General features: G+C 41.5%; 1 protein-coding gene across 3 annotated transcripts in view; it reads right to left on the bottom strand.

Annotated features, from left to right (window-relative positions):
- The window catches only part of BAZ1B (bromodomain adjacent to zinc finger domain 1B), a 67,727-nt gene that overhangs the window by 2,552 nt on the left and 44,055 nt on the right, over nt 1–21,120 (bottom strand). For 2 of the 3 annotated variants that reach the window (XM_079944235.1, XM_079944234.1), the window contains 8 exons: nt 19,936–20,041; nt 18,895–18,993; nt 16,376–16,553; nt 14,271–14,453; nt 7,008–7,155; nt 5,780–5,927; nt 3,829–3,941; nt 1,372–1,517 (listed from right to left, as the gene is read on the bottom strand). In XM_079944235.1, the coding sequence (XP_079800361.1) occupies nt 1,372–1,517; nt 3,829–3,941; nt 5,780–5,927; nt 7,008–7,155; nt 14,271–14,453; nt 16,376–16,553; nt 18,895–18,993; nt 19,936–20,041 (1,121 nt within the window). Of the gene's footprint in view, nt 1–1,371; nt 1,518–3,828; nt 3,942–5,779; nt 5,928–7,007; nt 7,156–14,270; nt 14,454–16,375; nt 16,554–18,894; nt 18,994–19,935; nt 20,042–21,120 lie in introns of those variants that run through there. The other variant, XM_079944236.1, reaches the window with a different exon arrangement.

Raw genomic sequence — 21,120 nt, 5'->3', positions numbered from 1 at the left:
ACGACATGTTATTACAGGTCTGAGAAAAGAAGAGTGGACAGGGCAGGAAACGCATATATCTGCTTAACACAGAAAAGAAAAAGGTCAATCATCTTCTCGGAGCAGAGACGGCCAAAATCATCTGAATTGGGCTTCCCTGGTGGCACAGTGGTTGAGAGTCCACCTGCCGATGCAGGGGACGCGGGTCCGTGCCCTGGTCCGGGAAGATCCCACATTCCACGGAGCGGCTAGGCCCGTGAGCCATGGCCGCTGAGCCTGCGCGTCCAGAGCCTGTGCTCTGCAACGGGAGAGGCCACAACAGTGAGAGGCCCGCGTACCGCAAAGAAGGAAAAAAAAAAAAATCATCTGACTTGCACGCAGGGAGCGCTCTCAGCAGGGGGCACTAGCCCACCTGCCTCCTCCCTGGTGGACGGTGAGCAAAGCAGTGGAGGACATGCAGCAGTTGCTGTATTACAGCAGTCCTGCCAGGGGCCAGCTAGAGAGGGCCACTGTCACCAGGACGCTAGCCCTCTGAGAGCAGATGGACCTGGGATTACGGTCACACTGCGGATGAGTTTAAACAAGCAACTGCAGAAAGCCAGGTGGGTTATGGGGACCACCCGCAGCCAATTTTGTGGGGGTGGGGTGTCAGAGGGAGGAAAAGCAAAAGGTACAATTCCTTTCCTGGGCTCTCCCCTGCAGGCCTGCAGCAGCTAAGTGGCTAAAGAGAAAGGGGCGTGCCTCCCTTCCAGGTGGCAGGAACAGGCCGTGACTCACAGAAGTAGAGGCACAGAGTTGAAGGGGTTAGGGCCAGGCACACAGGAGGTGCCTGCAATGCCCTTTGAGCACCCTAACGGCTTGCTTTATGCCTCCAGCCCACCTCCAACTCCAATTTAATCTGTCAAAAGAAGCAAATTTTCAAGAGCCTCTTTCTGTCCTTTAAGCTTCAAGTGAAACCTAAAGTAAAACCACTAAAATTACATTGGTTGAGGAGCAGAGGGGAGGGTAATGTCCCTCCCATGACAATTGTCGGCAAAAGACCCAAGAGTAAGTGAGGCTCCAACATTGCTGACATTCCCACAACGGAGACCCAGCCCCTCTGAGCCATGGGAGACACATGGATACTATTTTAAAATCCTTAACAAGTCGCAGGCTGCCTGTTAACTAGAGGAGATGTTTGCAGGCTGCAGCAGGGGAATGCCGGACATAGCTGTTCCCGGAGGGCCTGCTGCCTCGTTTGCCTACAGGCCCATCCATCTGCCTCATCAGTCTCCAAAGTTAGGGAGGAGGGAGCAGAGGGGAGGCTCCCACCTGTTGCCTGCTGAATTCCTAATGCTGGAGTGGGGGATACGAAACAGAAATGCTGGAGGGCAGATGATAAATAATTCTTACCAGCTCATCAACCTCAGCCTCGTCTACAGGTGGCGCCTTCGGCCGAGACCTCCTGGTAGGATGCGGCTTCTTACCTGGTCGTCGGCCTGGCCTTGCTGCAGGGGCGATGACACCCTGCTTGCCCCGGACAGTCTTTCGAGGTCTCACTGAAATAAAAAATATGCATAAAAAATATGCAGACCTGAGGATGAAGGGAGCATGCCCATGGAAGGGGTGATACTCTGGACAAGCAAAGCAATGGCTTCCTTTGGTTAGGAGGTGCTCTTGCTATCCGTCTCCTGCCGACCTCACAGGACACTATAAGGGCAGCAGTAGCAGATGGAAGAATGGGTACTTTTCAGCAACTGCCAAAGACCTTTTAAGAGTCTCTTCAGAAGGCCAGTTCCTTTAGTACGTCCACTCTCTGTCCCCACCCTGTTCAGTTACTCTCAGGAATGAGGGCCTGGAAGGAATCAATTGTAAACTGACTCACTTAGGAGAAAAAGCCACTTGCTGATGGGTCTGCCTGGGAATTCCTTCAGCCCAAGCTCAGCCTGAGAACGCATGTATTTACATGTAAGATGGAATCTGAGTGTGGAACAGATCCTGTTTCATAATTCCCAGAGTTATCCTATACTCACCACCACAATCTTTTCAGAGAAAAGCTGATACTTATGTGAAGTACTTATGTGAAGTCTGCCTCATTGAATCCAGTTTAAGCCTAGCCCAGTCCTGCTTTCTGCGATTTCTAAAAACCATAGACAGTAGGCCCGGCCACTTCCACAAGAGCCCTGCTCGGGATCCCACAAGAGAGAATAAAAACTACAAACGCACCCGAGGCTGCCTGTTTCTCAGGTTTACAACAGGCGCTCAATGTCAGACAAACCAACATTTCTCAATACATCTTCAGGAAACAACGCTCCATCAGGATTAGCTCAAGGCTGCTCCACTAAGCAAATTTTCCCCTGGAAAATGGGGAGGGGCAATTTGGAGAGAGATAGGGGTATACGGAGGCAATGATATAGAGAATCAATAAACAATGTTTTATATTCTACTTCCAGACCATGATGACCCCTCACTGACTATTTTAGGTTCTCTAAGTTGTAACACTAGGCGAGGAAGAGAGGGTAAGGAGCTGATGCCAAGGATGAAATGATGGATGCAGGGAACAGCCACCGGCCCAGGGCCTCGAGTTGCACTAGGGAACCACATCGTTGGTGGCCTACAAGGCAGAGTAGACAAGAAGCTCTGAAGTTCCAAACACTTCCTGGATCCTTTTGGTAGACAAGGCCCTAGAAACCTGCAGAGGGAACAATTCCCTGGAAAGACGAATAACTTGAAAGTGGAAAGCAACCATTACTTGGAAAATAAACAAAATCAGTCCATTGCTATATTTAGAATCTGTTCCTAGACAACCATGCATCCAAATCACGACTCTGGCAGTACTCCGTGGTCTCTCTGTAATGCAGGGTTAATGAACTACTTGTCTCCTTACTCAGATACCTGAAAAATCATGCCTTGGGAACAAACAAAAGGAGCCCTAGAGGAATAAGAGAAGTGTAGGTGTCCCAAATGAAAACCCTGCAGGATCGGGGAAGACGGTAGCAGGGGTGCAAGCCCAAAGTCCTCAGGTTTTGACAGCACCAGTACAGTAAGGACCAGGAGTGCCAAACGTCCTCTCTCTCCTTTTACAGCAAGTACGACTGTCCAGGGAGTTATGATCTTGGGAACTGTACCTCTCTTGAAAAGCTCATCAAAATCTTCTGTCTGTATTAACCTACAAAGAAGGGTATATTTTGCAAAAAGGGAGGCTGTTAAAAGGCTCAACTACAGGACTTAAGGTTTAACAAAAATGACACGACTCTCAAAGCCTCAAAAAAAACGAACATGAGAGACTGAGTCAACAAGGTGAGTTTATGTGATGAGGCCTTTTCCCCCTACTGACATCTAGAGAGAAACAGATCTGAACCTTCCTAACAACTACGCCTAAACCATGGAAAAAAGTCTTCCCTTTCCAACTAGCAAATCTACAGCCCTGCACACTACAGGGAAGAGAAGAACCACTGCAACCACAGAAAAACAACTTCTTTAAAAGCAACACTGCACCAGAGGCCAAAAGAACTGCAAGAGACAGCAATGGGTCTAGACCCTTGTTACCCCATCCTCACACTGAGGGGCTCAGAACCAGCAGACCTGTCATAAACAAGACCTGGGGCCTTGAATTCCATGAAATCTTGGACCAAGTGGATCTGCCAGTTTGATGTTCTGAGACCAAGCCACCCAACCTCCTTATAGGAAGGTAGTTAATTGGCATCTTGAAAACTCATTTAAAACGTGGCAGCAGTCGCCCCTCCACCACAACTTGTGAAAAAAAGAAGACGGCACGATGGCCTTGTTGGGTTATCTACCGCCAACCCAGTCTTTCCAAGTCAGCTTAGAAGACTGTGAGGTTAACTATGAAAGAAACTGAATACTTACGTCGCAAACCAGCCACCTCATAATCTTCCTCCCCCTCCTCCTCCTCCTCTTCTTCCTCTTCGTTGCTCTCATCATCTTCGCTGTCCTCAGAGGCAGACTCTTCCGTATAATTCCTGTGGGGGGGAAAGACACTTGTAGAGAACACGGATCTAGGCCGAAGGGGTCCTAAGAAAGGTAAAGTCCCACATAAATTGTGGCAACTTTTCCCTCTTCACAGACTAGACAGATTTCAGGCTAAGGGGAGGGAACCTGAATCTAGGCCAGGACACAGGAAGCAGAATGAAAACCTAAGCTTTAACAGAGTGTCTCCTCTATCAGGCCCCAAACCCTCTGGCTACGATATTAATGGCAGCAAAAACCAAGACCAAAATGCAACCCCCACCCCTCAACATACAAAACAAAACTCTGTTCCTTCTGTCTCACAAAAACAGCCAGCTAATGTAACATTTCAGGTATTAAAAGTTGTCCCCAGTGCTGGGGTGGACTGAAAGGATAAACAGCCCAGACAGGTGTTACTCCACCTTGATGGCCCCCTTCCAGGAGCTGAAACAGCTTGCAGATGACCATAACATCAAAGCACTGGTAATCCCAGCTCAGAACAGCTGGTCCAAAGCCTCACCATTTCAGAGCGGCAGCCTCATCTCTCTAAGTGTAGCTGGAATGGAGTGAGAAATAACCGAGTAATGCTGTTAGGCAGGGTCAGGATCAAACAGCTCTGACCTTTCAAAGAGACACCAAGCCAGACTGCTACAAGCTGCTCTTCTACAACCTCAAATTTCAACGTGGAAAACAACGTTATTAACTTTAGCAAACATTAGGCGTCTCCTCTTTACAAGGCCCTATGTTTGGCCTTACTGGGATGAGGATGAAGAACAAAGCACCACCTCTACTCTCAGGGCAGAAACAATCTCATAGGAAGACAGCCGTGGATAAAACTGACCAAAAAGGCAAGATGCATCGAAAAACAACTTTGGACATGGAAAGCTGAACTGGAACACAGAGGAGGAACAAGTAATCCTAAGGATGTAAGGATGTTTCCAAAAAGCAGTGAAATTTTAGGTAGGCCATGGTCAGTTTAGCCAGGTGGGAGTTCTGGGGACAGGGAATATTCCCAGCTGGGAGGAAAGCACAAGAGGCAAGGATGCACAATGAACAGCCTGTAACAAGCACACAAACATGGGAACAAGGGCTTAGAAAAACATCAGCTAGTATTACATAATGAGAGTCTCAAAAGCTAGGCTAGGGAGTTTGGACTTTACTCTAGAGGCAGGGGGAAGATCGAAGTTTTTGAACACGACAGTGACATAAGCAAATCTTTGTCTTATGTAAACCATTCTGGTATCACCATAAGAGCTGGATGGATAAGAGGGAGGAAGATATGAGGTAGAGTTGAGAAGCCACTGAAGGAGCCCAGATGAGAGATGGAGAGGGCCAAATGACAGCAGGGACCATGGGGAATGGACATCAGGATTCTGACTCATTAAGACATCTAGACACTGAATTGATAACACCTGGCAAGTTGAATGAATACGGAGACGGGGGAGAGGAAGACACCAAGTTGACACCAAAATTCTAATCATGCTAAGGAAGGAAGAGCAGGTACAGGTAAGGAAGGTAGTGAGTTTCAGGATTTTTAGCAGTGACTGGCTGCAGAAGTCATCACAAATTAAGAAGTGGGCGAAGTGGAAGCAAACAAAGGATATGTTATTTGAGAAGAATGTATGACCAAGAAGACATAAAACACAGCTGGTAATGAAAACAAGAAATGTCGACAATTAAGCTAAAATTAAATCAGAGCCCTTTGAGCCCCCACTGTAATACCTTAAATGATGGGGCTCTGCACACAAAAGATGAACTTAAAGCTCCTCAGCATCATTCAGTTTGAATAACCCAAGCTCAAGTATAACAGCTATTTATTAATTTATTTGTTTTTAAAAGAAGAAATTCTCACCTGCCACGGGAGTTGCGCCTGGCAGTGGCAGGCTGGCAGGCTGGGCACTGCCATTCACCATCTGGTACTTCATAGAGGGCCGGCCTCAGACAAAACAGGTGGAAGGCTTTATTACACTCGTCACACAAGATCAGCTTGTCATCCTCACCTGCAAGGAGATAAACTTGTACAGCACTGTAGGGAGTGGGGCAGTAGTCAGTGAGCTGTAAGGAAGAGCTGCTCAGCCTCAATTAACCCAATGGAAGAACAAACATTCTAGTACACTGCTACCCCATTTTAAAAAAACGCAGTCATCTTCTGAAAAAAAATGTAGCATTAACTAGACTATAGGTAATTTAGGGTTCAGGTCTTCTAACTTATATCCCCAAACACTCCGGGCTGGAAGACGACAGTTAACATTTACTAGGAGATAGCAAAAAATCAAGCAGTAGCAGGAGATTTTTGCTGCCCCTGTCCCACTAAGAAACGAATCTCCCATGAAGTATTACATTTTTTGCCCTTCCTCCTCCTCCCCGACGACACAAATGCTTCCCAACTCATATCTGATATGGTTCTCCTAAATCATTCGGTTTCCCTACATTTGAAAATACACCAAACCAATTTAAATGATAACTTCTCCTCTCCAACCTTCATTCTACATCAGTTTTTAGAGCAACTGAATGATTTTACATAGGTCTTTTCATCCTTGTAAAGTAAATCACAAAACAGCTTTAGCCACTGAGAAGTCAACCACTGGGGGGCTTTTAGCCATCTAGTTCCTTTTACACATAATGGGGCTCTAAAAGTTCTCAGCATTAAACAGTCCAAATGCTTCGCTCTGTAGGATTCCATGCCAGAAGGTCCAAACCCAACTATTCTTCACAACGTTCAAATACTGCCCTCTACTGGTAGCACCCACCTTACTTCATGGATGACTAAAATTAAGAGATAATGAGAGATTTAAAATTTTAGTTAAAACTAATTTGTTCCCTATAGAAAATCTAAGAATTGGCGAGATCAACTGCTCTTATTTTATACTCAAAACTGAGGCACAAAGGGCCTGCTGTGATTTGCGAGCGTGTGACTTTAACGACTAGCATTTTATGGACTTTCAGGAGAAGGTAAAATCTGGCCCACCACCACCACATTTAAAAGTTGTGCACACAGAATTCTTGAGGGATAAAAGATCTTGCAAATGGAAGTCCTAGTGCCTAATACACTCAGATAAGCAACTCTGATTTAAATATACCTTTCTTTCGACAAACTTTGCATCTAGCATTTTCTGCTGACATATCCCATTTGATACAGGCATCAAGCATCCCAAGTAGAACATGCATTCTGGAAAAAGTCTGAGCTTCACGGATTGCTGTCTTCCATTTTTCCAGAGCAGATGCGACCTAAACAGAGACCAAACCAGGCCAGCATTACTACAATGACTTCAAAGACATGAAATGTGGATTTTTCACATAATACTGACAGTATACACAGAGAGAGGACTACAACTAGGTAAAGATACGAGAGCATCCTGATACATTCACCTCCTAGAGCTCCTCTGGTCTAACCCATTTATCTTACAGAAGAAACCAAGGCTCGGAAGGGTGGAAAAAAGTTGCCAGAGGTCACACAAAGAATTCAAGGAGGGGGAAATGACTAGAAACATGTCACTTCTAGTGAAATCAACTTAAAGATTCAGTATCATTTAAAAGCAGGAACATTTGTACTGTGTAAATAATGCTAGTATGCAACAATGTCATGTAGCTTGGTCAGTAAGATTATCAGTTTCTGCACTAATATGTACCATAATCCCAGATTATAGGGCCAAGAAATAGTAAATAGTATCTATAAAGCATTCTATAATTCTTAAAAGTATTAAGTACTGATATGAAATATTCTCTTGACTTTATCACCAACTTCTAACTTAAGTGAAATCTGTAAAGGCCCAGGGGTTGGCCTGATTTCATTCTGGGCAGTTACTCTCAGCATAATCCACACTGTCTCCACTCATCATCAGAAAATGCAAATTAATTTAGAATTAGCAAAGTAAAAGAGGATGGAGAAAAAAGTAATTAGGAATTTTCAACCCTCCCTCTATAAAATATACATTCTGAGGAGGAACAAAAATGCCATTTTAGGATAATTCATTTATTTGTATTGCTGTTTTATCAATTAAAAGGTGACTTTTGGGGATGTTTTCAAAGCACTAAAAAAGCCTAAACAATTAGGGTGAGCATCCATGTAAACAAATGCCATTATAAGGGACATCATTCTCAGACAGTCAGAAAATACAACAGAGCTGGACAAGGTAAAGCTTCGGCAGTATACCAGAAGCTGAGAGACTAGGTTATCTCACTCTCATCTACCTTGTGGAGGTCATACTGCTTAACTCAGTCATGACTGAACTAAAGTTAGCCATGCTGGCTACTTTTATTATACAACCTGGCTAGCTCTAGCTAACTGACAACAGCACTGCTTGGTTTCACTGCCCTGTCCTAGGCAAAAAGCCTATTTTAAGTAATAGTCTTCCTCCTTTAAGAAAGGCCTGTTATCCCTGAAAGGCCACAGCTCAATTTGAAATAGAGCTGCCAAGGGACAAAGACAGTTGAGCTACTTCTGAACCTGTAGTGTGAGAGTTCAGGGAGGGGACCAAAGGCTGTCTATTCTCTTTCCTATAGAAACAGAGAACCACTGAGAGCCTTGTGTGTATAAATTTATGAATAATGAGGATAAGTAACAAACACATCGAAAAAATCTATTTAAGAGGCTGCTAAAGTTCTAATGGAAACTGACTCATTCCTTACTCCAACCTGCAGTGAAGATATTTCAACATCTGCCTTTGAAATACAATTTCCTTCCTTCCCTTTTCAGAGCTCCTCAGTAGGATGTAAGATCTACAATCACAGGTGCCTTGCAGGTCTTCTCCCCTAATGTAATGGAGAGCTGACATACGGTACCACAGATTCTCTTACTGTAATAATTAATGCAAATCTCTTCATTCAGTGGAACATATATTTAAGAATTTCAGGTTTGGTTCCTAAAAGAGTGTTATTGAGAACACTCAATTAGCCAAGGAATGGTTAAAATGGGCTTTGCTGTCCTCTAGTGGACAGTCAGATGCACAAAAGCATTAAAAAAATCATCAGTTGGGCTTCCCTGGTGGTGCAGTGGTTGAGAGTCCGCCTGCCGATGCACAGGACACGGGTTCGTGCCCCGGTCTGGGAAGATCCCACATGCCGCGGAGCAGCTAGGCCCGTGAGCCATGGCCGCTGAGCCTGCATGTCCGGCGCCTGTGCTCCACAACGGGAGAGGCCACAACAGTGAGAGGCCCGCGTACCGCAAAAAAAAAAAAAAACAAAACATCAGTATACAGTACTGCTTTTTACTTATTTCCTATAAATTATAAAATCTGAACACCCAGCACATGTGCCCTCATTAAAAGAAACAAACAAAAATCTGAAAGAGGGGCTTCCCTGGTGACGTAGGGGTTAAGAATCCGCCTGCCAATGCAGGGGACATGGGTTCAAGCCCTGGTCCGGAAAGATCCCACACGCCTCAGAGCAACTAAGCCCGTGTGCCACAACTACTAAGCCTGCGCTCTAGAGCCCATGAGCCACAACTACTGAAGCCCGTGTGCCCAGAGCCCGTGCTCCGCAACAAGAGAAGCCACTGCAGTGAGAAGCCCGCGCACCACAATGAAGAGTAGGTCCCGCTCGCCGCAACTAGAGAAAGTCCGCGCTCAGCAACAAAGACCCAACACAGACAAAAATAAATTTTTATATATATATATATATATATATATATATAAGAAAACTGGAAGAGATCTTGAGAATAAGCTTATTTAGCCTCATTTTAAAAACAGATTTACTAAGATATAATTTATATACTATCGATAACAAGTTCCCCCTGTAAAGTGTACAGTCAATGCCTTTTCATATATTTGCAGAGTTGTACAACTATCAACATAATCTTAATTTTAGAACACTTTCATCACCCAAAAAAGAAACCTTGTCATTCCCCATTCCCTACCCTAACCCACCACTTCCCCAGCCCTAGGCAACCACAATCTTCTTTTGCTTTATAGATTTACCTATTCTGACATTTCATATAACATGTGGCCTTTTGTGACTCGCTTCTTTTACTGAGCATAATGTTTTCTAGCTTAATCCACATCCCAGCATGTAACAGCACTTCACTCCATTTTAACTGCTGAGTAATACATCCATTTTGTTTATCCATTCATTAGTTGGCAGACATTTGGATTGTTTCTGCTTTTTGACTATGCTGAATAACAAACACTGCTATGAATGTCTGTGCACATGTGTGTAATGTTCATTTATTATTTTTTGTGAAAAGAAAGTTTGCCCAAGGTCTCAGCAATTTAGGGCCAGGTCTCCCAATCCCCAATCCAACGCTCCTGGCATTATACATTAGATCCTGTTTCATCCACTGAGTTATCCATCTAGACCAGCCTCGTCTCCAGCTAGCCTCTAATTTCGAGGGCGAAAACAATAGGCACTCAGATTTTAAAGAACATCTTAAGTATCCTCCCACTGCACAAAATTCCAGTCCAGAACATTAAAAACAAAACAAAAAAACCCCACCATATCGAAGACTTTTTAAAAACACAGGAACAGCAGCAAGATAAAGTTTTGACATACAACACGGTAGCATCAAGTAAATATTCTGTTTTGCAGTACTGCTGGGAAGCTGGACACACAACACTGATGAAAAAGTCAAATTCTTTAGCATATTTAAATGAAGTTGGGACCTAGTTAGAAGTGGTAGAAGTGCGTATAACAAAATCAAGGGGAAGCCACCTTATGTGCCAGTCACCATTAATCCCTTTACCTAACTGTAAAAAGGCAATATATCTTGGCAAGAATATAATGAGGCTTCAGACCATATTCTTCCATAAAAGAACATTTAAAATGGAAAAACAGATAATCAGGGACAAATGCATCCAAAGCAAAAAGAGTCTAACAGAACCCAGGATTTGGCCAAATTATACGTCTTTCCCATTTAATGCAAGAAAATGAAATAAACATTAAATATTTGAAATAATTGACTATTACAAAAAGGGATTTGAGAGATAATCTACTTTTTCAAATAAGGAAACTGAAGCACAGATTAGGGACTGATATTAGCTCATGCAACAACCTAGTGCCAATTGAAAAAACCCTGGCCCATGCTAAGTGGAAACCTTCAAAGCAAAGGACAGTGGAAAATTTCAGAGCTGTGGCAAGGCTGACCTTCGGTGGGGAACTGCAGGGCATAATGCCATTTTAATGGAGAACATTGCTGAACTACTTAGTAGGCAGCCTAATTGATTTTCCAAGAAACTCTTCCATGTTTTCCATTTGTGTACTATGTGTCTGGGCCTCAAGGTTAAATCTGCAAAGTGCTCATATTTTCCTCCCCAATCAATCTAAGAATCGTCTCATATGACAAGCTAAAAAGAGGTTACTTCGCTATGGGGTTAAATACTAAAAAAGAACTTAAATGAGAACTCTACAGCTACTAGTTCCCAATGAGAAGAAAAATTTTATTGAGTCAAGAAATGGCAAGGAAAGATCACATCAAGAAAAATACTAGGACTTCCCTCGCGATTCAGTGGTTAAGACTTCGCCTTCCAATGCAGGGGGCCTGGGTTCCATCCCTGGTTGGGGAGCTAAGATCCCACATATCTCCCTGGCCAAAAATCCAAATCATAAAACAGTAGCAATATTGTAACAAATTCAATAAAGACTTTACCTGTGTGAAATCTCTGAGTCTATGCCATGAATTAATAGTTAAATGTTTATCTAACTGAATCTTAGTTCTCTACTCACCTCTGACCCAACATGTTCTTTCCTGTATCACATATCACTCTTGGCCTCAGGAAGAAACCCAGGGGGAACATGACAACTGTGTACAGCTACCAGAGGAGCTTTAGAGAGTAAACTCATTCTGTGTAAACTCAGGGCAAAACAAGGACCAGCTGTCAATGATGAGAAGGCAATTTCAGCTCAACCTAACATTATGTCCACCCCGCTTCCACAACCTAATTAATTTCTACCTGTTCTTCAAAAATCCAGCTGATAGATTCTCTTCTCTGGGAAGTTCTAAGCTGCCCTGGTATCCCTCACAGGAGAGCCAAGCACTGCTCTTTCTCAACATACTTGTCACTCTACTCCAACCATCTCTCACATTCAGAGTTCCTTGAGAGCAAGGACTTCCAGCTTCTACTTATGACCAAAACCCCCAGACTTTTGCACAATGACTGGCCCAGGCAAGCCTTTACCAGATGTTTGTGAAAGAAAGGAAAGGAGGGAGGGAGGGAGGGAAGTCAAAAACAAGGGAAAGTATTCCACTGGATAATGGCTGGGACAGCTCCCTTAATGTAGTATTTTCAAATTCTTTTCTTCACAAGTAATCTTAAGCAGAAATCTAGTACACAAAACAGAAAAAAATGGAGCTGCTAATTATCCTAAAAAAGAAAAACCAGAGACAGCATAATGTTCATCAATAAGGAATTAGGATGTTAAAAAAACAAAACAAAACAACAACAACCAAAAAAACCCAAATACCAGGATGATCTATACGGACTGACAGAGCGAGAGGACAGATGCCTAAGATATGTTGATGAGTGAAAAACTGCAGAATATTATGCAGAGGGTTCCATTCTGTAAAAATCCAACAAAACTATCTTTGTATGTACACAGAAACACGTCAAACTATTAAAGAGTGATGTCCTTGGGTGGTGTGTGTGTGTGGCAAAACTAAAATGGGAATTGTCTCATATCGTATCTACCTCTCACATTTGATTTACTTACAATGAGCTACTTTTAAAATTAAAAAACCCAGAAAACTGGATTATACGCATTCAAGAAAATGAAGTTGGACCCTTACCTTATACTATATACAAAAATTAACTCAAAATGGATCAAAGATCTAAATGTAAAAGCTCAGACTATAAAACCTGTAGAATAAAATACAGGAGGAAAGCTTCATGACATTGGATTTGACACCAACAGCAGAGGCAAAAAAAGAAAAAACAGGTAAGTTGAACTTCATCGAAGTTTAAAACTTTTTGCGTCAAAAGACACCATCAACAGAATGAAAAAGCAGGTAATTCCCCGGCAGTCCAGTTGTTAGGACTCTGCGTTTCCACTGCAGTGGGCACAGGTTCAATCCCTGGTCAGGGTACTAAAATCCCACGTGCTGCTCGGCACGGCTAAAAAAAAAAAAACTGAACAAGCAGCTCACGAAATGGGAGATTATATTTGCAAATCATGTATCTGATAAAGGATTAATATTCAGAACATATAAGGAACCCACACATCTCCCCACCCCACCCCCACAAAAAAATTTAAAAATAGCCAAATGACTCAGGAAGACATTTCCCCCAAAAGATAAGCAGCCAATAAGCACATGAAAAGATGCTCAACATCACCAATTACTAGGGAAATGTAAATCAAAACCACAAGGTAGGGCTTCCCTAGTGGCACAGTGGTTGAGAGTCCGCCTGCCAATGCAGGGGACAAGGGTTCAATCCCTGGTCCAGGAAGATCCCATGTGCCACGGAGCAACTAAGGCTGTGAGCCACAACTACTGAGCCTGTGCTCTAGAGCCCAAGAGCCACAACTACTGAGCCTGCACGCCATAACTACTGAAGCCTGCGTGCCTAGAGCCCGTGCTCTGCAACAAGAGAAGCCACCATAAGAAGCCTGCGCACCGCAACAAAGAGTAGCCCCCGCTCGCTGCAACTAGAGAAAACCCACGCGCAGCAACGAAGACCCAACGCAGCCAAAAATAAATAAATAAAAAAAATAAAAATTAAAAAAAAAGGTGGAAGTGACCCAAGTGTCCACCGATGGACCGATAAACAAAATATGGCCTATACACACAATGGAATATTATTCAGTCTTAAAAAGGAAGGAAATTCTGGCAAATGCTACAATGTAGATAACTCTGAAGAAGTTAAATAAACCAGTCACAAAAGGACAAATACAGTATGATCCCACTTTATATGAGGTACCTAGAGTAGTCAAATTCATAGACAAAGAAAGAAAATGATGGTTGCCAGGGATTGGGCGGGTGAGATGGGTAGTTTAGTGTTTAAAGGGCATAGTTTTGCTTTGGGAAGATAAAAAAATTCTGGAGATGGATGGTAGTAATAGTTACAGAACAACGTGAATGTACTTAATGACATAGAACCATACATGTAAAAGTGGCTAAGTTGTTCATTATGTATATTTTACAATTCTTAAAAGTTTAAAAACCACCACCTTTTAAAAAAAAGGAATTAGATCTGGTAAAGTGGAAGGGGGGACTCTGACACACTATCCAGCTCTACAGGCAGGGCTGTGCTCCACAGACCAGTTTGAAAACTACAACATTTGGAGAAAGCGATAAAGATGAAACACTGGCTAGGGAACAGTGCTTATGTAACTAAAAAGCATAGGGTTAGATAATTTTAAAACCAGATCACATACTTCTACGCAGTCATAAAACTACATCTTCATTAGCTAAATACCTTTGCTTCCTCTGCCATTTTTTTCTCTTCATCCACCTCTTCAGTCTTTGCTGAATCTTCGCTTTGGAGTTTTCTTCTCTTTTGCTTGGGAGCCATGAAGCCTTGGAGAAATTTCTTTATGACACTGGCTTGAAGGGCAATCACACACTCGCCAAAATCCTTCAGTTTCTCTAGTGAGATCACCTACAGAAAAAGATTTAAAAACCAGACTGAGTAAAAGGCCAAGAGAAAGATGAAATAGACAATCCTCGATTAAATTCAAATCAACCTAGACCCAAATTGGTCACATAACATTAATTTAACTGGGTTCCTCAGTTCAATGGATGGCTTATGCATTTGAAAGTAGCCAACTACTTGGATTTCCCTGATGAAGGGATCCATGGGAGGCTGAAACTTGCTCTACTTAAAGGAAGTTACTGAACTCATTCATACACTCAGTGACTGAGTGCCTACTACGTGCAAATGACAGTCTCAAGGCAAAGAAAAACTGAGAAGGAAAGTAAAAATTTACCAACCTAACAGCTTACAACCTATAAGCCAGATAATACATTTTACATACTTGATCTCATCTAAGCCTCACATTTATTTTATGGATGAGGAAGCATAAACTAAATCACTTTGATCCAAATCATGCTCTTAAGGACTGAAACTACCTTCTCAGCCACACAACACATGCCAATTAAAAAAATACCATTTTAGGGGCTTCCCTGGCGGTGCAGTGGTTGAGAGTCCGCCTGCCGATGAAGGGGACGCGGGTTTGTGCCCCGGTCTGGGAGGATCCCACATATTGTGGAGCAGCTGGGCCCGTGAGCCATGGCCGCTGAGCCTGCACGTCCGGAGCCTGTGCTCCGCAACGGGAGAGGCCGCAACAGTGAGAGGCCCGCGTACCGCAAACAAAAACAAAAACAAAAAACCCCCCCACCATTTTATAACTACAAAGAGAAACAAAGAATGATGATAATCCAACGTTAGCAAGGTGTGGGCCCGGGTTTGGCACAAAGTAGGTTATTGATAGATATTTGCTAAATAAACAAAAAAGTAACTGTAATATTTGAAACAGGTGAAATTCTTTTGGTTGAGTAATTCCTAAAAAAAAATCTTTAAGAACAATAAAGATGTTTAAACCTTTTTCCCAGGTAATGTACCAAGAATTCATAACCAGACTAATGAAAAAAAGTTACATATGTAAGATGCATATATAATTTGTTAATTCTAATAGCAAAGAAATAGAAATACAAAAGTCTGGCAGTAAAAGATTTACGATATCAACTCCATGTGTTATTATGTACCCCAAAGTGACATTAAAGATTAAAAGAAATGGAAAGTATTTATAAAATGAGGGAAAATTGGAGGGCAGTGGGAGGTTCAACTGCTCATAAAAATCACACAACTATTAACACATTGTTATAATGCAAATGAACAATTTGAAAAGACTCACAAATATTAATGTTTCGAGTTACGTGGACTTTATTATTTAAAATTAACAAAAAAATTTTTACAGTGATAACTCATCGACAGTGTTCTCCAATCTTTTCTCCAGCTTTGTTACCTAAAATCTAATGTGGAACACAGGGTCTCTTGAACTGTTTCACCTATAACACTTAAGGGTCCTTCTGAACAGTAAGCGATAAGACTACTAAAGTGCCTTCACTGAAATGTACCTGTTTAACAGCATGAGTGCTGCCGAACCCAAGTATAACTAAGCTGATCAAGTATAGAGAATGAACAAAAGCAAGATACACAAATGTTTCATACCTTACAGCACAGGCATCACATGGGAATGGATAGGTACATGGGAATGGATAGGTTAAATAATGTTATATGAGTAAGACTCCAGGACTAGTTTTCATTCAACTTAATAGAAAAGCTCTTTTTGAACAAAGGTTCTGAGCCAAATACTAGATTTTCCTGGATACCAGCAGAATATAACAAAGGAAAAGTATCATATGTACATAGAGAATTTAGGGTTCCACATGTGTCTTTCAAGACAAATGCAAATATGATTCCCAGGGTCATCTAGGAAAGTCAAGAACAGTATCAGGGAACAATTCCAAATTGAGTTTCCATGAGTAACATTTCAAAGGGTGTTTTCCTTATATTCTTACCCGAGCTTCAAATTCTGATGTTTCTTCCACATAACCAAGTCCTCCCTTTTGTAACCTTGTTGCAACTTCTATGAGATCACTACGAAGGAAGTTTAAAAGCTCCTGGTTGCCATCACAGGATTTTAGACCCAAATTTGGCTTCCGGGCCAGATGAATAGAATGAATAATGTCCTGGTACCTAGAAAAGTTGAGGCAAAGGGGAGGAGGAATAAAGGAACTTTAAAAAATGGTCTATTAATTTCAATTACTTGAATGACATGTTTTATTTCTAGATGACTTATTTAGATCCTTTTCATCTCTCGTTTAATAGTCTCATGTTTCTCACACAAAATTTCAAATTTCTCTTATTCTTGATTCATTTAAAAAACACACATTTTGTTCTGTATATGGTAATTCCAGTATCTGAAGTATGTCTCTTTACCTAGCTCTCATTCATGGTAACTGGTTTGTGTGGGTTTTTTGGGGTGTTTATTGTTTTTTTTTACCAAGAGTTTCTTGATATTTTATCTGTGGAAATTCTTTGAGGCCTGGTTTGAAGTTATGCTCCTCCAAGGAGAGTGTGCATCTGCTTATGTTAGTTGCCAGAAATTGCTACCAACCGGAGACAAACTTTAAATCGTCTGCCTGGATTCTTCACAACACAGAAGAAACATGAATTTGAGCTGAAAACCTACACAAGGACCTTCAGAGTTCACTTTCACACTGAAGATTAACCTTCTGAGGTCACAGTAATAAAGACTCTAATAAGACTCTCTACCCTGGATTCGCCATAAGCTTCACTGTTGGCTTCTTACACCAAAAACTAATGTTCAAGGTCATCGAAGTCGAGTACTAAGTTCCCTTTTCATGCTTAATAATAAGGAGTTTTAATATTATTTTCCTCTGACTATACATTGTGTCTCACTGGTGTTCTTATAAAGGATTCTGCTTTCACTGCCTTCTACCACATAATTTTCCCTTTATTTTCTTCTTTGATCTAAGTGTTATCAAGACAGGACGATTCTGAATACAATTTTAATTCATTTATACATTAAGCAGTGGACCAAAACCAATGATGTACCCATTATCACTCTCAAAAGTGTCTCAAAATTGCAGAGTATGTACTGAACAGTATTTTCCTTCTCTCCTCAATTAAACCTAAATTCCAGCATGAAAGCATGCAGATATTAAAGGTGGCCTTAAGGCAAAACCTATCCCAGTTTTGATAGAAACAACTGCTAGAACAGGAGGGACACTAGCAAATCTAGACGGCACTGATATTGATGCTAATTTTGTAGGCAGGTTTTTTTGTGTATGGTTTCTCTTGGAGATGTAATTCACATAACATTAAACTCACCATTTTAAAGCCTATACTTTCAGTGGTTTTCACATTTTAGAAGCATCAAAACTACCTAATTCCAAAACATTTTCATCACTCCATAAAGAAATCCCATAAGGGTTAGCAGTCACTCTCAATTCTCCCCGTCCCTCATCCCCTGGCAACCACTAATCTATTTTCTGACTATAAATTTGCCTATTGTGGGGCTTCCCTGGTGGCACAGTGGTTGAGGGTCTGCCTGCCAATGCGGGAGACGCGGGTTCGTGCCCCGGTCCGGGAAGATCCCACATGCCGCGGAGCGGCTGGGCCCGTGGGCCATGGCCGCTGGGCCTGCGCGTCCGGAGCCTGTGCTCCGCAACGGGAGACGCCACAACAGTGAGAGGCCTGCGTACGGCCAAAAAAAAAAAAAAAAAATTTGCCTATTGTGGATGTCTCATATAAATGAAATCACACAATATGTGGCCTTTCTATGTCTGGCTTCTTTGACTCAGCAAAATGTCTGCCCACTTTCTAGGATATTTCATTACTTTGTTCCTTTTTATGGCTGAATTTATGGATATACCACATTTTGTTTATCCATTCATCAGTTGATGAATATTTAGGTTGTTTTCATTTTTGGTGCTACTCTGAATACCGACAGAATACTTCTGAATACCAACCAATGTGGAACTGCACTTACAAGGCTGCCTAACTACAATCAGGCTCTCAGTCTGGTGTACGGCGTGTTAGTCAATGAATAGTCCTGCTATCTTGTATATACATCGTTTAAAAGCATACTTTTCCAAACAAGCATGAGGTGTCCAGAAAATATCAAACAACGGGACTTCCCTGGTGGTCCAGCGGGTAAGACTCCATGCTCCCAATGCAGGGGGTCCAGGTTCGATCCCTGGTCGGGGAACTAGATCCTACACGCATGCCACTTAGTTCTAAGAAGCCTGCATGACACAACTAAAGATCCTGCATACCACAACTAAACAAGCCACAGCGAAGATCCCACGTGCAGCAACTAAGACCCCGCGCAGCCAAAATAAATAAATATTTTAAAAGAAAATACCGAACAACAAGAACATAAAAGAGTTACAGACTTTTAAAATTTTTACTTAAGCTTTTATGGATAAACAACAACAACAAAAAACCCCTAAGGTATGTATAATATCTAATGCTGAAGAGGAGATATGAGGAGCGAGATGAAAACCCTTACCTCTTCTCTAGTCTCTCTTTAAGCTGACTTTCTCTTATTCCCTGAGGGTGAAGGCAGTTTAGCAACTCATCCAGTTCCTTTTGACTATCACATAAAAACCTGTAGGGGCAAAAAAACAAAAACAAAAAACCAAAAAAACCCCCTGTTAACTCTGAAAAAAAAGGGAAGAATCAAACATTAAGAAAGGGACCTAGGATTGGTGGTGGGAGTTGGGAAAGCAGAATTCCAACCTTGCTCAGAAGTAGAACAATTTATTGTTTCCATGAGACCTAATGTTAACTTTATCTTAGGACACTGGAGCCAATGTTTCCTACTAAAACTTAATATGAGGGGACTTCCCTGGCGGTCCAGTGGTTAAGGCTCCGGGCTTCCACTTCAGGGGGCATGGGTTCGATCCCTGGTCGGGGAACTAAGATAAGATCCCACATACCGCTCAGAGCAGGCCCAAATAAATAAATAAGCAAACAAACAAACATATAAATAAATAAAAAGTAATATGAGACAAATTTTATAAATAGGCACACTTGTCCATATCCCTTTCACAGAGTAAAGTTATATCAAAAAATAAAAGACAAAAGGTCATTAAACTAAAGGTGATCACAGCTAAAGCAGTTAATGCGATCACAAAAGTAGAAGGGACCCTCTCAAAACCTAGCTCCCTGCCTAAAAGCAGGATAGATACAAAGGAAGATTAATGGCTATATTTACAATTCCTTTTCTTTAATAAAGATGAAAATTCTAAATACTTCTATTGCCAAGCAGACTGAAAGGCATTTCCAATACTATGTAAGATCTATCATATAACATACAAAGTTACATTACAAGGAAAAAATAAAATTCTAAACCTTAAAGCAAACAGATATATTCTTATAAAAAAATCAAGTCTGCTTTTAAAGCAACGAGCTTACAGATCCAAGAAATCAAAATCACACAAAATGCTCTTAATAGATAATCACTAACTCACTGGGTTTCACTATATAAATTATTTTCTTAACATTGAAAAAGAAAAAGAAAGAGCAACCAGATGAATGCTCACATTACCATAGATTCTGTCCCTGTTTGGGTATAGTGGTCTCTACAGCAATTTCTGTAGCTGGTCCATGTTGTGTGTTCATGCTTACATTTTTGCCTAGGTTTGCTTTCTTACCTAAGAAAAATTTATACATTAGGCTGAATATAGTACATACTCAATTCCTAGTTTCAAACCTAAGCAGTACACAGTGCAAATTCAACAACCAATAACACATATGCTGCCTATTAAATATATCCACAGGCACAATAGATGCTAATTTCTCTTAAACATCTTACATACAGCACATCATCTGAGACAATTGCTCTCTATACAGCTGAACAGGCAAAGTTTAAGACTGTTACAAGTTATTGCAATAGAATGGAGAGAGATGACTAAATGTCTCAGAGCAAATAAATAATCTGTTCCTTGTACGTGATGCTTAGCACAAAGGCATCTGTGGTGAAGCAGACACAACTGAAATATATAAACTACTACAAACTTACCCCTGGAGGCTTCAAATGTCAAATATGATTAGCTTTTTTGTAAACCATCTCCTGTATACTAATATATGACATTACTATAGATAGATCTTAAGCCTGTATTTGAGGCCTTACCTAATTCTACAATTGGTTCTCTCCCCTACTCCCCTTCTCTCCCCTTTAACCTGCAGCACCTTCCCTGCAATACTAACACATAACCTTGTTTAGTCTTTTCAGGCAGGTAATTCTGAAGAAACTCTGCCATGCTGGAACTAGAAAACATGAAGGAACAACATCCACCAGGATGCTCTAGAAGTGAAGGGATGTAGATGCCAGTCTTCTCCTGAGAGCTGTAACTGTGTGGACCTGATTTCTGAAAATAGCCATTAAGCTTTTGAGACACATAAAATCACAGTCCTTCATCCCACTGGAATCTCTCTCAAGTCTGAAGATCCTAACTTCGTATTTACTGCCCTCACCTGGTTATTTACAAAGTCTACCAAAACTAGACTTTTCTACTAAGTACTACAATCTAACAAATAACATAATTCAACAAGAAAATGCCTTAAATTTGAAGTTTTGGGCTATATACTAATTTCCTTATTTAATGATTCTGTGAGTTTAAAAGTTTGGGTTATGAGTTTCTCTAAAATGAAAGAAAACTACTTTTTGAGAAGCAATTTTCATTAGGTTATATAAAGTACAGCTGGAAGGAAGCTTATGTATCATCTAACG

Source organism: Stenella coeruleoalba, assembly GCF_951394435.1.
Source record: "Stenella coeruleoalba genome assembly, chromosome: 15".
Lineage (NCBI taxonomy): Eukaryota > Metazoa > Chordata > Mammalia > Artiodactyla > Delphinidae > Stenella > Stenella coeruleoalba.
The sequence above is the reverse complement of the archived record's forward strand: the minus strand, read 5'-3'. Positions and strand labels throughout refer to the sequence as shown.